Below are 15,097 nucleotides of genomic sequence, written 5' to 3'. Positions count from 1 at the left end.
CTGCTTAGTGTGTGTCCCAAATGGAGATGTGGTAAAACCGAGGACAGCCGTTTTTAGCTTGCTGGGAAAACAGAACATAATCTTCCTTCCCTCTCTCATTCTCTCCAGCCGTTGAGTGGTAGTTGTAAGGAAGTCACTCCTAAATTTAGGCAGGTGGGGGCATTTTTGAAATTGATAGACTTGACTTATAGAAAATGTCTGTTTATAACTTCAGTGTTCAGTCCTTTGAAAGCATGGACAAATTCTACCACGAAGTAGACTGCAGTAGGATGTCAGCCCTCCCCTGGTTCAGTTGCATGCCCAAGGGTTTTGTCCTTCTCCCCACACTCTAAGGACACAATCTTTTCCCTCTTGTGTCTCTTCTCTTTACTTTGTCAACGGACATTGGTGTGTGTTCCTTAGATGTCTGCTCTGTCCTGTCATCTTGTTATACCACCGTAACTATCACCGTTTTTCACAGCAGATTGGGTACACTGCCTTTCTCTGTGTCCATGACACTGTTCATGTCAGGGAACACTAGGCTTATGTGTTGCTCCTACATAGGCCACATGTACAGCGTGGGCCACACTTACTCAGGACATCCTTCCATAACCTCTGTTCAGCCCCATTTTGCCAACCTGATATAGTTCAGTCACGATAATTCACTGAGTCCAGTACTCACTAATGGCAAATGTGTTTCACTGACGCAGGCCAGTCCTTCTTGACCATCTCCGAGAAACTAGAGCTGACAAGAAGAGGCTACGGAAAGCCCTGAGAGAATTTGAAGAACAATTTTTTAAACAGACGGGAAGGTAAGTGTGAGCAGAGAGGGCATTTTTAATGCTAATATTCCCTAAAGAATCATAGTTCAGAATGAACTCTGCTTTTGTAAGAACAGTGATGTCAATCTTAGCTGAAGACTGTGTTTTCTCCAATGCAGGACCCCGTGGTAACATTGTAAGGGATGTTTTATGGGATGTTTATGTTAATAACTCCTGGGTATTAATGTCAGTCTTTATAAAATGAAAACTGAACTCTGAAAATGCTTTATATCTGAATTTCATCTAAACTGCTGAAATTATCTAAGCTTAAACATTTACTTGATTTTCAGCCACTGTTCTTAGATTCTTAGTCCCATAAGTTATTCTCTACCTATTACATGAATGGTTTCCTTTAAGTATCTCCTCTTAATTTTACCACCCATCTCTGTTTGTTTTATTTCAGGGTTTACTCAGAAGTTCATAGCTATTTTTCTCTCCCTAAAATATTTAGTTGGACCATCTGTCCTCCTATGTTTTTCCATCTCAACCCAGCTGTTACTATAAACTCATTAATTTCCTGTAGTTTTTAGTGTGTTACCAACCAAATTGTATATGTAATCAGATAATGAATGTTAGTGTCTTTTGGAGAAGGGACAAATTACTTAGCTGTCCTCAATTTCTGTTTACACCAGTAAGCTGAAATGCTTTGTCTCCTGGGATAAGTTAGAAAGCTATGACTGTGACATGGGACGTTAGTCTTAAACAACCCCCACCCCCCCCAGAGTGTCCCCAACCTGCCGCAACTTCCAGAAGATTGCAATGCAAATGTTCCAACAAAAAACGATAAAATTACGTAATTTTATGACAAGTCTGTGTAATGTCAAAAGGTTGGACGTTCTTACAGGCATATAATTTTCCCAAAGTCACAGTGCTTCCAAGTGGCGGAGATGAACTGGGAGGCTCTTCCTGCTAACACACTGGCTTGGGCATGCTCTCCCAACTGCCTTTCTTTCGTGCCTTGCTGCCATTTCCTCTCAGCCCACAGGCTGCTGTAAGGGAGTGGTACTGTGCTAAAGCACTTTGAGACATTCAAGCTTAGCCTGCTCGAGTCATCGTCCGTGACAGCTTTTCTGTTTTCCAGGGCTATCCTAATGGGCTTACTAGGTCAGAAACTTGTAGCTCAGCAAAGAATTGACTGACTAGGTGCTTTGAGTACATACCTGATTTACATTAAAGTTGCTCTTAAAAAGTATTCAGTTTGGGCGGGGGGGGGGGGGGGGCGGGGGGGAAACGCGCACCTTTAATCCCAGCACTCTGGGAGGCAGAGAGCCAGGCGGATCTCTGTGAGTTTGAGTTCAGCCTGGTCTACAGAGTGAGATCCAGGACAGGCACCAAAGCTACACAGAGAAACCCTGTCTTAAAAAGAATAAAAAGTTATTCAGTTGGAATTTTTCACCCAGTGAATATTGGAGTTGGTTTCAGGATTTCAAATCTCAATAGTCATTGCATAAAAAATAAGTTACTTAGGTTTCAGGCACATATACAGTCTTTTCATTGAACATACTTTGAGTTCCTTGAAGAAATTACATGTTTACCCGTTTGAACACAGAAGTCTATATTAGAGCATGAGAGGTTCCAGTGTGCTGGCAATCCTGCCTGTAGGATCTTATCAGTCATATTTGGCATGCCTTTTGGCAACATGGTGCTTGCTTAATTGTTCTGTCTGTTCTTGGTAATAGTCATTGATTATGTGTATATAAAAATCTATGCATCAGTATATTTAAGAATGAGTATGCAGAAGAACATGACTGCACTTTATTCATGACTTACTGCACTCAAGGAACAGTTTGTTTTACTGCACTTACAATCCCTAACTTACTTTAGATATGGCCATGCTCGCTTGCTCTGTGAAGTAATCTGCCCTCTTGTGGTGATACATTATCTAATAAGAAAATGCTCATTTATTAAAGCTAAACTCAAACAGTTGAATGGCAAAGAAATAGACTTTAATCTTTTCTCCTTAAGACTGTTACTGCTAAGACTTAGCCATCTATAAAAGTAAAAATGACCATGTGAATGGATTCTGGATACATTTAGGAGCACTGTAATCATTCATGGTAGCGGAACAAGGGCACACAGTAGACTGTGCATGTCCCAAAGTCTATGCATTGGTACATGCCCACTCTTTGAATTAGTGTGCAGAAAGAGAACTATTGCAATTTAAACTGTGTATGTCTTCATATGTATGGAGGCCAGAGGACAACTTGGGGTTGGCTCTCTCCTCCCACCACGTGGGGCCTAAGGATCGAACTCGGGTCATCAGGTTTGGCAGCAGGCACCTCTACCCACTGGTCCGTTCCACTGGCCCCAATTTAGACTATTTAGACTCACAGATTACTTCTGTCGAGGAGAAACTCAGAAGTTCTACCCCACATCAGTAGAAACAGGTTTAACTACAAGGAAACTTGAAAGCTTTCCAAGCTTATAAGACAGCCCCTGGAGAGTTTTTGTCACTGTAGGTTTATGGATTACTTCTGTAATCAAACATCTGCAGCATTTTCAGGATGCTATTTTTTAAGTTTCTCTGTAAGGGCTGAGCATTCTGTACAGGCATGGAACTCTGGCAAGTAAGAGGATGAATAGAAAAGGGATGCCTCGGAGGGAGGCTCTAGCCTGTGCTTTTTCTTCACATCTTTTCACCTGTACCATTGTTCTGTGCTTGAGCATGGGACCTCGCATTTGCAAACGTTGGCAAAGGGCACTGTTACTTAGAGACATGGAGCAGAGATTGAGGCTGAAGGAATGTAAAGAAGGCGCGCGCGCACACACACGCACCCCCACCCCCACACACCATCCTGTCAGTTATAAGAGGACTTTAATGACCTGGCTCATGTATCTACTAATAGATTGTATCTTCTTTTCTGCAGAAGTCCCCAGAAGGAAGACAGGATGCCAATGGCAGACGAGTACTATGAATACAAGCACATAAAAGCCAAACTGAGACTATTAGAGGTCCTCATCAGCAAACAGGATGTGGCCAAAACTATTTGAGGTTTGGCTCTGATCACTTCCACCCAAGATAAAGTCAAGTTTATTTTCCTCTACTGTTCTTGCTAAGTAGTTTTGATGTACTGAAAACAAAGCACTTTAGAGATAGTATTAGCTGTTTTTACAAAGGAAGAGATAGTGTAATTATACACATAAGAAGGGATTTCAATAGGGAAATAACAGGTAATATTGGGATCAGCAAAAACATTAAGCCTACTCCATACCAAACTGAAATCCATAGTCAAATGTAATTGTTTAAAAAAAAAAAAAACCAAAACACTAATACCTTGTCAAACCTAAACCTAAAATAACACATAGGCAGACTACCTGCTAGGGAAGGTTTATCAGTGCCCGAAGATTGACTTCATTGATGTATGGAAAAGAGCAAGGTTTGAGTTAATTGTGAGACAAGGGAAGCTTCTGTTCTTCATCCAGGGAGGAAGACAGCTGGTAAGAAGGTAGTTTAAGGGAGACAACATCCACTGCCTGGTCCTGTAAGTCTGTAGGCGTTCTAAACACCCGAAAATACACTCAACTGTGTCACTAATTTCTTATTTCTACATGAAAATAGTGCATTATTTTATCTGTTATCTGAAAATTTACATTTCTGGTTACCAAAGTTCATTTGGATGGCATGTACTTTGTGAATTATCTTTGTCTATAACTGACAAATGTTTATATTAAAATAAAATATTAAAAATTTAAAATAGGTATTTTGGATAGGTGTGTCTGCAGTATAATAACCTAATGTGACCATAGTATTATTGCTAATTTTCTTGTTTCCTACACTAAGATGATATAACTATTTTCCCACTGGGTATCTGCATCTTTCTTAATGTTCCAAGGTCTGTTCTTTATAAAGTGAAACAGCTTTTTTGTGAGTTGCATTCATCTGCGCAGGGTAAAAAGCTTGGAAATCACCAAGTCACCTTTTATTTACTTTATTTAGTGTATCTTGCTTTTTCTTCATTTAAAACACATTTATTGGTTTTGGTTTTTGTAAAATCAAGTAACAGACATTTTCTCATTTTCAACTTTGTTCCTATTTCTGTTTTCTGTAATTTTTAAGCATGGTGTTGAAGAAACTCAGATTTTCATATTGCTTGGGCAGAAAAAAAATACTGATTCCAGAAGCAGACCATATTAGAGGCATATTGTTTTCTCTGTATTCACCTGGTGTTTTAAATCTTATGAATCAGAATAATGGCCTTCATAAATTTGTTTAATTGAAGTCATCTACTTGTAACAGGACAGATACACAACTATTTAAGGTTTACAAATTACATCTTTGATAAGGGAAATGGTTTCGTGAGATGTATACAATTGCTATTAAAATGTAACTATATTCTATATGATTGTAAATATTTTATACAACATACAAATAAAATATTTTTCTATTATATTTATTATGTTGAAGCACAGTAACTGTTTCCTGTTAGCTAATATAAATAACATAAATAACACTGTCAAACAACAAGGTGGAAGTGCTGACGATTCTAGGCTTTAAGATTTAACTCATGCTGCAATTACACCCTTTCATGCGGTTTGGCGTTATCCCAATATTTATTCAGTAGATTAAAATGGATGCATATTTAAACACCATTTATAAGCCATTATTTTGTACTTTGCTAAAGCGGTCTATATAACTGTCTTGTTATGTTTGGCATAAAGGAAACATAAAAGCATTGCAGCATCTAGGCAAACAAAGTGTCAGGACAACTTGGGGACATCACTGGAAGTGGTGGACAGGGTGGGCAAGAGGAGACACGGGAAGGCTCTGAATGGTAGTTTGCTTTTGGTGACAGCGGCATATGCATGCTTCAGTGGGAACATCTGATGATGAAAATGGACAACAGAGGGCAGTGCTCCTATGGGGAGACGGGGAGGGAGAGTACGAAAGTGGCGTTAACGTCCGACACTGATGTTACAGGTTTTGCAGCTGGGGTCTTTCTTTGCGTTTGCAGTAGACAAACTCATGAGCTGATGACCAGTGATTTCTGCCACGGTGCCCAGAGAAAGAGCCACAGGGTCAGTGTAAATGACTTCTAAAATGACATCCTGGGCGTGGTGGTACACCAGCACCCCATCTTCTTCTGTACAGGTCAAAAACTTATTATCCTTGGAATTTAGTTGAGGAAGGCGCTGCTTACAGAATTCATCTCCTGGTGATCCCACAGGGGCAATGACAAGAATCACATAATGATACGCAGTGTACATACAGTAGAAGTCCCCAAAGTATAAGTTAGTATTGGGGTTGAAAAGTTTTTCTGCTGCAATCTCAAACCTGTATCTTCCATAAGGTGAATCCTGGGGTGGCTTCCCTGTATTGAACTCAGTGCTGCAGCTGAAGAAGATGCCTTCTAGTTTTCCACTGATGGGTGAGCCATGGCTGCCACTGTTATCCTTTACAGAAGGCTGCATAGCATCTCCATGGTGTTCTCTGCAAGTGAAAGGAAACGGACATGGCTCAGTACAATGGTGGTAAATTTACTGATTTACAGATCTGAATACTACCCACTGTTAAAGGCTTGGATGGCCAGGCCATCTCCAGACCAAGGGGAAAATATCTTTTGACACTACTTATCATGGCCTTGGAACTAAGATAAAAATGATCTACAGTAAGCCTTGGAGATCTTTAACAATAAAATAAATTTCCCGGACTAAAAAACTGAACTACAATTAGAAATCTTACAGGTGAAGCTAGCTCCATTTGTACTTAATAGGTTTTATAAGTGACTTTACTAAAGAAAACTACTGAAAGTATTGAAAATATGAAGAAGAACTTGGTTTAAATCTACCAAGGAAGGTCTATCCTGTCTGGTGACCCCAGAACTGAGATGCTGCTGCCATGGACCCAGGCATCTCTCACATTCATCCTCAGAGACCTCAGGAAGGTTTCCTTTGAATTCTGTGGTTTGCAGAGAGCAGCTGCCATGACAACTCTTGGAGTTTCCTGTGCTTCTGAGACACCTTGCAACTGACCTCTTCACAGGTTCCAGTACCATCAGTGCTAGACTATGAAGTCTGAGGACACTGTCTGTGGAGTCACCCAACTCCTTATGAACCACAGCAGTCCAGACCAGTAATAGCAGGGACATGACTGCAAGACAAGTCAGAGACTACACTTCCCTTCTGTGATCAAACTCAGAAGCAGCTAGCCTAACTCAAATTCCATATGCCATCTGAATGATATGCAATTGAATGAACAAAGGCTCTTACAGTAGATACTTCATCGAATTTTACATTTCACCAGATGCACAGACCAAGAAAAATGAAATAGAACAATTCCAAAGGAAAACAATCTATAATATATGAAATGCTTGAAAAACAATTCAAAATGAGGATTCCAAGGAAATTCATGAGAATCCAGATAAAAATACAAGGAAAAAATTTCAGGGCATAATGGATTTTTCCAAGGATATAAAAATCATAAAATAGAACCAATCAGAAACATTGGTGCAAAATACTTAATGAAATAAATACCATGGCAAGCTACCAAGACACATGAGGGTAGAATTTCTGAACCTAGTAGGTCTTTTAACCAACAAAGAATAGAACAAAAAAGCCTATAAGATTTAGGAGATATATATGGTTAAGCAAATATTTACATTATAGTAGTTTCAGAAGTGAAAAAAATGGTATTAATTTTTTTTTGAAGAGGTAGATTACTTTTTGAGACAAGGTCTCACTTTGATGTCCCAGGTGGCCTCAAACTCAGAATTTCCCAACTCAGCATTCCAAGTGCTGGTATGACACCACACCTGGTTGAAGACAGGGTTTCTACTGCCCTGGTTATTATTATACAGTGTATGTCAATTGTCATAACAGAAGAATGTTCATTATAGACTGCTGGTCACAGAAGACCCACAGGTCAAGTGATGGTACATTCACAGTACAGAAGACAGGCAGTTCAAGAAAACTGTTAGGGTGTGTATTTTAAATGTAAATTTGTAAAACTATACATATTTATTAATGTGAAAAGAGAACCTAACCCTTTTAGATATGATGTACAGCCAAAGCCCCGGAACACGTTTTCAAATTGAGAGTAGAGTGGAGACACAAAAGACAGACTTTCACGCTTTATCTCTCTTTCTGCCTTGGAGCCTACAGAGTTGGAGTTGTTGTTATTTAAAAAGTAGTTAGAAGTAAGAACTGGTGCTCCCCACCTAGGCCAGGAGGAAGTGCTTTGTGCCTTTTGTTTGGGCCATTTTCAACCAGACACAGGCTGCTTCTCAGGTTACCTCTTGCAGCTTGTTTGACCAAGTACCAGCTAGTCTCATTTGGCCCCGAATCCACTGTCCACCTCTTGCCCTCTGTGTGGCCTGAGACTCTCTGATCCAGTTCCTTTCCACTTCCCTCTCTCTGAAGTCCTAGCAGTGTGAGGCACCGGCACATCTAGGTCACAGAGAAGGTGAGCTCAGGTGTCTTCCTGACTTCCTCATGTGTCAGGACTCTGTGCCTCCACCGAGACTGACTTCTGTCTACTGCTTCTGGGTGACTCTGGATTCCCTTCTATTCTCAAGAAGAGTAAAACTGCGTCTTGATATTTTTCAGTGTCTTCTCAGTAGCTCAACTCTGCTTACATGTTTGTAAAGAGCAATCTCATTGAGTTCTCTCCAGAATCCAATTCTCCTTTTGCTTGCTGGGTGCCTAGCAGCATATTTAAGAGTACAAAGTCCAAGCTAGTACTTTGGTAAGAAAGGTTTTCACCAGCACCAGGCTTCTCAGAGGCTGTGAGACAAAGAGGATGCCAGGGAACAGGAACAGCAACAGGCCTGTGAATTCACCACCTGACAACTAGCCAATGGCGCTTATTAAAAATGTAGCTTCAAGAAAACACATGACAGTGGGCTGTCCAGGAGCAAAGATTGTATTTTCTCCAACTTACTTTCTTATTACCTGAAATTATTATTTTTTTCATTCAGTTTTCAGGGATTTCTGATGTACCTTGGCATAAATTTCTTCAGAACTCACACCATTTGGGGGTTTCTCAGCTAAAATTCATAGGCATATGCTGTTTGCTAAATTTGGAGAAATTCCAGCTCTGAGAGTCTCGGCCCCACTCTCTTGTGCTTTCTGGATCTCTGACAATGCGAACTTGAGGTTCCGTGGTCCCACATATTCATGGTATTGTGACAGTTTTTATTTTCATGTGTTTCTCAGTTTGGATAGTTTCTATTTGCTCTTCCAGTTTATTGGTATTTCTTTCTTCTTGTCCTGCTTCAGCCCATCCATTGCTATTTTCTATTTCTAGTGATCTTTTGCCCCACGTGCTGTGTTTAGTCGGCTCTAAAAGCATTTCTTCTTCATGTCTCATGTTGCTTTGTGCATTTTATTTTTGTTTCCAGTTGCTTATCAAAACAGTTTTCTATGTGTATTTTCTATAGTGCCTAATCAGTTCCTAGGTCTGTTATCTATCTTAGTGTTGGTCTTTGGTCTTCCTTTCTTATCCAGACTCTATGTTTACTGATTCTTGATATGAGTGAATTGTCTGGAAATCAGGGCTACTGTGAGACTCTGGGTCTGATTTAAATCTAATATTTCGTTAGGCCCCTTTGACTATATACTAGTGAGGGTTTTATTATTATTATTAGATAAGGATGGATATCTGAATTTTTCTTTAGATATCCAGTCACGTTAAGGTGGGAATTCAAGTTCCCACTGGACTCAGCCCACACAATCTAGCTGGGACAGACCATCATTGCTCTCCTGTTGTCTTCAGTAACAGAACTGTAAGCCTCACTCCCTGTCCTCATGGTAGGAAGTCCAGGCCCTTGAGTCAGTAACTCGGCATTCTTGGTACCACTCTAGCAGGAGATGAGGTAGAGCCTAATTACCAGGGTGACAAGGCACCCCTGGCCTTTGCTGGTAGCCGGCGACTGCGATTCCCACACACCCACCATGGTTTTGGCTGAACCCACACTGGTTTACTGTTGAATGTTTTAGCATTTGCAGCATTTCCCCTGGTTCTTTGGGTAAAGGGACCAGGCTTTCTGCTTGTGACCTGTGCCATCGGCATTTCTAGGTTGCCGTTTCTCTAGCACACAGTCCAGCACAACAGGGAACTTACCCTGTATTTTTGTCAGGGTTTTTAGTTGAGCTAATTTCTACTTTTCATTTCATAGTCTTGTATTTTATACAAAAATTTCAGGGTTTGAAATTATAATTGGGAGGAGAAATAGAAAGGCCTTTATATATTTCATTTTGCCTCACCCAAATTACTAACCCTTGTTTCACCCTCATACATAAACCCCAGGTACTTATGTATCCTACATAAACCTACGAGGACAGTTCTATGGACTAACAAAGGTAGGAAGCATAAGCGGAACTTGAAGCTTTGAAATGTGTCCTACTCTCAGCGACAGAACAGCAGCTCTGAGGACAGATGGTTTGGCAGCAAAAGTACGGGAATTCCTACACTGTCTGCCAGTGGCAGGGGAGTCTTGAAAATGTAATCAGGTAGAGAACACCCAAGCTAACTAGTGAACACGAACAAGGGCAAGGTTGTCATTCAAGGTAAGGGCATGCTCATTTTAGTGTTACTTTTAGAAGGAGAGGCCAAAATTAGTTCAGCCCTCATGGGTTGAGTCAGAATTCATCTACAACTTCTTCAGTTGTAATGATTTGTAAAGACTATAAGGTAATTGTAAGATCCTTCATAGCCAATCAAGCCTTCTGAAGATAACATTTTAAAGGGATCCTAATCAAGGAAATGGATCTTGATGACGGTTTACTAATTAAAATGCAAATCAAGATCCATGGAAGTAAATGCCCTTACTAAAGTTCACTGCACAGGGGACTGAAGTACTGTTGTTGTTATTTGTGGTCTTGGGGTTTGAACCTAGACCACTGCATGTCAGGCAAGCACTCTGTCAGAGCTCCACCTCCCACTGAGAAAGGGCTTCTTTTGTTTAGCTTTTAAAAATGCTTACATCTACCTATGCCTTAGTAACTGTATTTGTATGTAATGCTTCAAGATATAATTTACGTGGGGTTTACTGCTCTTATTTTTGGAATTAAAACAAAAGTAAACTTTGTTGTTGGTACAAACATCTTTCATGCTGGTGGGTTGGAATTAAATCATGTAATGTGTACAATTACTCTATCCAAACCCAGGTGCTCTGACTGAACTTTTTGTAGTTTTGGAAACATTTCTGAGAACAAATTAAGCAAATGTTACAGTTATGGAAAGGCTCTTCCCATGAAGAATGAGAAAATCCTAGAGAAATACTGACCTCCAGTGGCCACACTTAGCAGTCATTGGCAGGATCCCAGGAACCTGAACCTACAGCAAAGGCCTAACAGCATTCTGTTGATGTGTTTCTTACTGAAGGCAGCAGCAATCATGGAAATTTCTTTGATTTTCAAATTTTATGCTTAAAAATAAAAAACTTTTCTTGCTGAATATACTAGCCATTCTGAATTAACAGCTGATAAGCACAATAATTTGTCATTTAGTTTAAATTAGGTGACTGGCATCCAGCAGAAATTATATAGACTTCAGGCCAGTTGGAAAACAACAGACTGAAATTTGAATTTGTAAGATATTCAAACACAAGCAGACATGTTCTCCTGTCATCAAAATACATACAAACACATGGCACACAAAGCAGCTGGCCTTCGTTCAGATACAAACCAGCCCTGCAGGCCCCTGTGCCTGAACACTGGGGCTCCAGCTGGTGGCGCTGTACGAACAAGTGGTAGACCCTTTAGTAGGTGGTGCCTTGCTGATGGGAGGAGTCACTGGGATGGGCCCTGAGGGGACAGCCTAGATATCCCAAGCTGTCTGGTGCTTTAAGCAGCACTGAGCTGCTAGTCACCATGTCTTCCCAGACAGCAGTAGGGCAAAAACGCTCCTCATAGGTTGTTTCTCCTCAGGTACATAACCTCAGTGGTGAAAAAAGTGACTAATGTATACTTCTTCTCGAACATACATGCCAAACACATTTCTTTCTCCATGACTCCTTTTGCATTTGCCACAGCTTGGAGCTCATTTGGAAACATGACTTTGATTTCAGAGAAATTAGAAAAGTATGCAAAAATAAAAAACAAAACAAAACACCAAAATTTCCTTATTATTTTCATAAAGTCCTTCAAGTCAATAATCCTTTATAACTCTAGAGTGATTAAGGTTCTTATTTTGTGTTTCTTTTGATACAGGTCTCTGGGCTGTAGTCTAAGCTGAGCTGGAACTCAGGGTGACCCTCCTGCCCAAATGCTAGTACTGTAAGTGTTAGCCGCCATGCCCCTGCTAAGGTTTTAAAACAGAACAAAACAGAACATAATCTAGGTAGTGTGAACAAGTTTAGAACTATTGTAACATGTCATTTTAAAAGCCTTTGTCTCTCGGGGCTAGAGAGATGGCTCAGCAGATTAGAACACTTGCTGCAATTCCAGAGAATTCAGGTTGGATTCCCAGTTCACGTGATGACTCACAACCTAGATTGTAACTCCGGTTATAGGTGACCCAACACCCTCTCTAGCCTCTGCAAGAATGTGGTATACAGACATACATGCAGTGAAGATACCCAAACACATAATAATAGTGGTTCTTACCTAACATAGTCAAAATACTCTTTGTGCTGGTTCCTGTAGAAAACAGAGAACTTAAGCATGCGTCCTGCAATCACGTCAGCCTTCTCCAGCAGCTGTGTTAGATGAACTTTTGAGTAATCTGAAAAATTGGAAAGTCTAGTATTAAGTACCAGAAGTGCCAGCTACATGCTTTATAAATCAGAGATTATTAAATCTTTAGGGAATTCAACATTTTAAATAGGAAATTATAAAGAAAAGATTTATTGCCTTTCTTTGGCTTATTTTTATTTCTACATAAATAATTTTGTTATGGTTCATGGTTATTTCTTAGACTATTCTTATACTTTTAATCTTTCAAATTAAAGATCCTGAAGCAACCACATTCAACAGCCAAGCAAGCAGCACTCACCAGCACCCTGCCCACCAGCACCCTGCCCACCAGCACCCTGCTCACCAGCACCTTTACCCATCAGCTAATGCAATGAGTCAAGGAACCTCCCACTCTGAAGGGACAGCACAACAGAAAAGCAGAACTAGTTTGCTCAATTTGTTTCTAAACCTGAAGTTGACAAGATAGATCCAGCCCTTTTACTGACTCAGAAATCACAACTGGCCCAAGTGCAGGGATTCTCACAGCCATCAACTTTCAGACCTCTCTGGATCCTACTTAATGGTCTCCAGGTACAATATAGCTCTCAAAGTACTTAGATATTTCTGATCAATTTTTGTTTTTAAAATTGGGAATGAATGTCAAACTCCTGCATCAAAAGTTAAGGAAAAAGATGTGGTATATAAAGATAACAGCCCAACCTAAACTGGTGCCACTAACATTGATTTATTTGAAGGCATGTGATGTATAAAGTACATGCACAATGAGATGGTGAGGCTAAAAAAATAAAAAAACTATATGATTTTCTTTGAATCTAAAGAAAGAGAAGGCTAAAGGAAGAGAAATATAGACAATTAGAACATTTTTTATGGTATCGGGTTGTTATAGACTAGAAACTGACTAGCCTGTGGGAGTCTAATCTATTCTATTTCCAATACCTTGCACAGTGCCTAGGTCTATAGTATTAAAGATAATTTTTTTTAAAAACATCTTTCTCAAAATTCAGACTCAAGGGCATAGATAAAACTTAGATGAAATGGTCCAGGATCACTTGATAAACCTGAACAGCAAGTTCTCTTTATCTCTTAACTATGAAATTAAAGAAGAGTAAAGTAAGTTATAGAGAAATACTGTAGAACAGTTAAAAGCTGGCAATTGTGATTTACCTTGTAACTCCCCACAAATGTTAGGAGATGTGGAAAAAATGAGAAAGCAATAGAGATTACTCTATGAAAACATGCTTTTACTTCCTTTTATAACCAGAAGTAAAAAAAAAACCATTCACATGACAGCTTGTGCATCAGTGTGTGTGTGTGTGTGTGTGTGTGTGTGTGTGTGTGTGTGTGTGTGTGTGTACACGTGTACTGGAACCACTAAAGGTCTTCTTTAAGCTAATGAAGTCATAGTATTTCAGACCTTTCTTTGGTATAAAGTTGGAGCAGGTGAATTTTATAGCTCCCTTGAGTGGAAAAGTACCAGGACATTGTTTGATGTAGTTACACAGAAAAAATGCTTGTATTCCAGGTGGGGTTCCACTTACCTACCAGCAACACTTGAGACCAGAAATGCTTCAGATACCGAGTTTGGGGAAGTTAGAATATTTGCATATACTTTAAAGGTTTTTTTTTTTATTTCAAAAATCTAAACTGCTCTAATGTTTAAAATATTCTGGGTACCTCTATCAGTGCTCAAAAGTTTCCGATTTCAGGGGCTGGAGAGATGGTGGGGCAGTTAAGATCACTTGCTGCTATTTCAGAGAACCTGGTTCAATCCCCAGTACCCACATATGAGCACCACGCGGTGCTCACAACCAGTTACAGGGCACCTGATGCCCCTTCTGTCCCCCACCCCAAAGCACAGGCATTTCTGCAAGCACTCATATATACATATTTTAAAAGGTTCAGATTTCAGAGCATTCTAATTTAGATTTTTGGGTTGTGGATACTCAACCAACAGCACACCATCAAAAGAAAACATGTCCAATTGTCTGACTTAAATTAAACCTCCCTGGTGCTACAAAAATAAGTGAAAAAGGATTCCTGAAAAGGACTAAATGTGAAGTAGACTCCAGAGAGAGATAGTAATTCCAACATGGTACAGCAAACACAGGAAAATTATCTCCAGAGAAGAGCCCTTTGCTTGCTGTTAATACAATAGAGGCATCTTTAGCTGTTTCATTGCTGATTACTAAACTACCAAAATTATACTTAATCTATCCAAAATATTTATTTACATTTTAACATCTGATACTAACAATAAATGCAATAAGAAAACATTGCCATCTTTCAATTGGCATTTTTCTTTATGATATATTAAAATGGTGGATCTTACAATTCATGAGATATAGAGAAATATAAAAAAAAATGGCACTTGCAAGAAACTTTTTACCTTGTTCTCAAATACTGAAATCTTTAGCATTCAAGAGTGTTAACATTCTTAGCAGTTTCATCATAGAATAAACAAAGAGGCATGAAGATAAAATCAAAGCATAAGTGAATTTCAGCCACTTAACATGCCCTTAGAGTTTCACAGGTACCAGGATGAGTAGTAGATAACCATGAGCTGCATCTAAAAGAATGCAGAATGGTAAGAGGGGATTGGGTCTTATCTGAAGATTGCCACAGATGGGGGAGTTGCTAAGCAACCTGGAAACAGATGAGCGGAT

General features: G+C 39.7%; 2 protein-coding genes across 7 annotated transcripts in view; one reads left to right on the top strand and one right to left on the bottom strand.

Annotated features, from left to right (window-relative positions):
* The window catches only part of Fam13c (family with sequence similarity 13 member C), a 115,926-nt gene extending 110,731 nt beyond the window's left edge, over positions 1–5,195 (top strand). For 3 of the 5 annotated variants that reach the window (XM_006979046.4, XM_006979047.4, XM_076557009.1), the window contains exons 14-15: positions 690–791; positions 3,668–5,195. In XM_006979046.4, the coding sequence (XP_006979108.2) occupies positions 690–791; positions 3,668–3,791 (226 nt within the window). In that variant the 3' untranslated portion in view covers positions 3,792–5,195. The remainder of the gene's footprint in view (positions 1–689; positions 792–3,667) is intronic. The other 2 variants (XM_015997761.3, XM_042266417.2) reach the window with 1 other exon arrangement.
* The window catches only part of Phyhipl (phytanoyl-CoA 2-hydroxylase interacting protein like), a 41,068-nt gene continuing 31,146 nt past the window's right edge, over positions 5,176–15,097 (bottom strand). For both annotated transcript variants that reach the window (XM_006979048.4, XM_006979049.4), the window contains exons 4-5: positions 12,345–12,462; positions 5,176–6,228 (exon numbers count right to left, since the gene is read on the bottom strand). In XM_006979048.4, coding sequence (XP_006979110.1) covers positions 5,694–6,228; positions 12,345–12,462 — 653 coding nt within the window. In that variant the 3' untranslated portion in view covers positions 5,176–5,693. The remainder of the gene's footprint in view (positions 6,229–12,344; positions 12,463–15,097) is intronic.

This window comes from Peromyscus maniculatus, chromosome 21, assembly GCF_049852395.1.
Source record: "Peromyscus maniculatus bairdii isolate BWxNUB_F1_BW_parent chromosome 21, HU_Pman_BW_mat_3.1, whole genome shotgun sequence".
NCBI lineage: Eukaryota > Metazoa > Chordata > Mammalia > Rodentia > Cricetidae > Peromyscus > Peromyscus maniculatus.
Note: the sequence above shows the minus strand (reverse complement) of the source record. Positions and strands in the feature narration are given on the sequence as shown.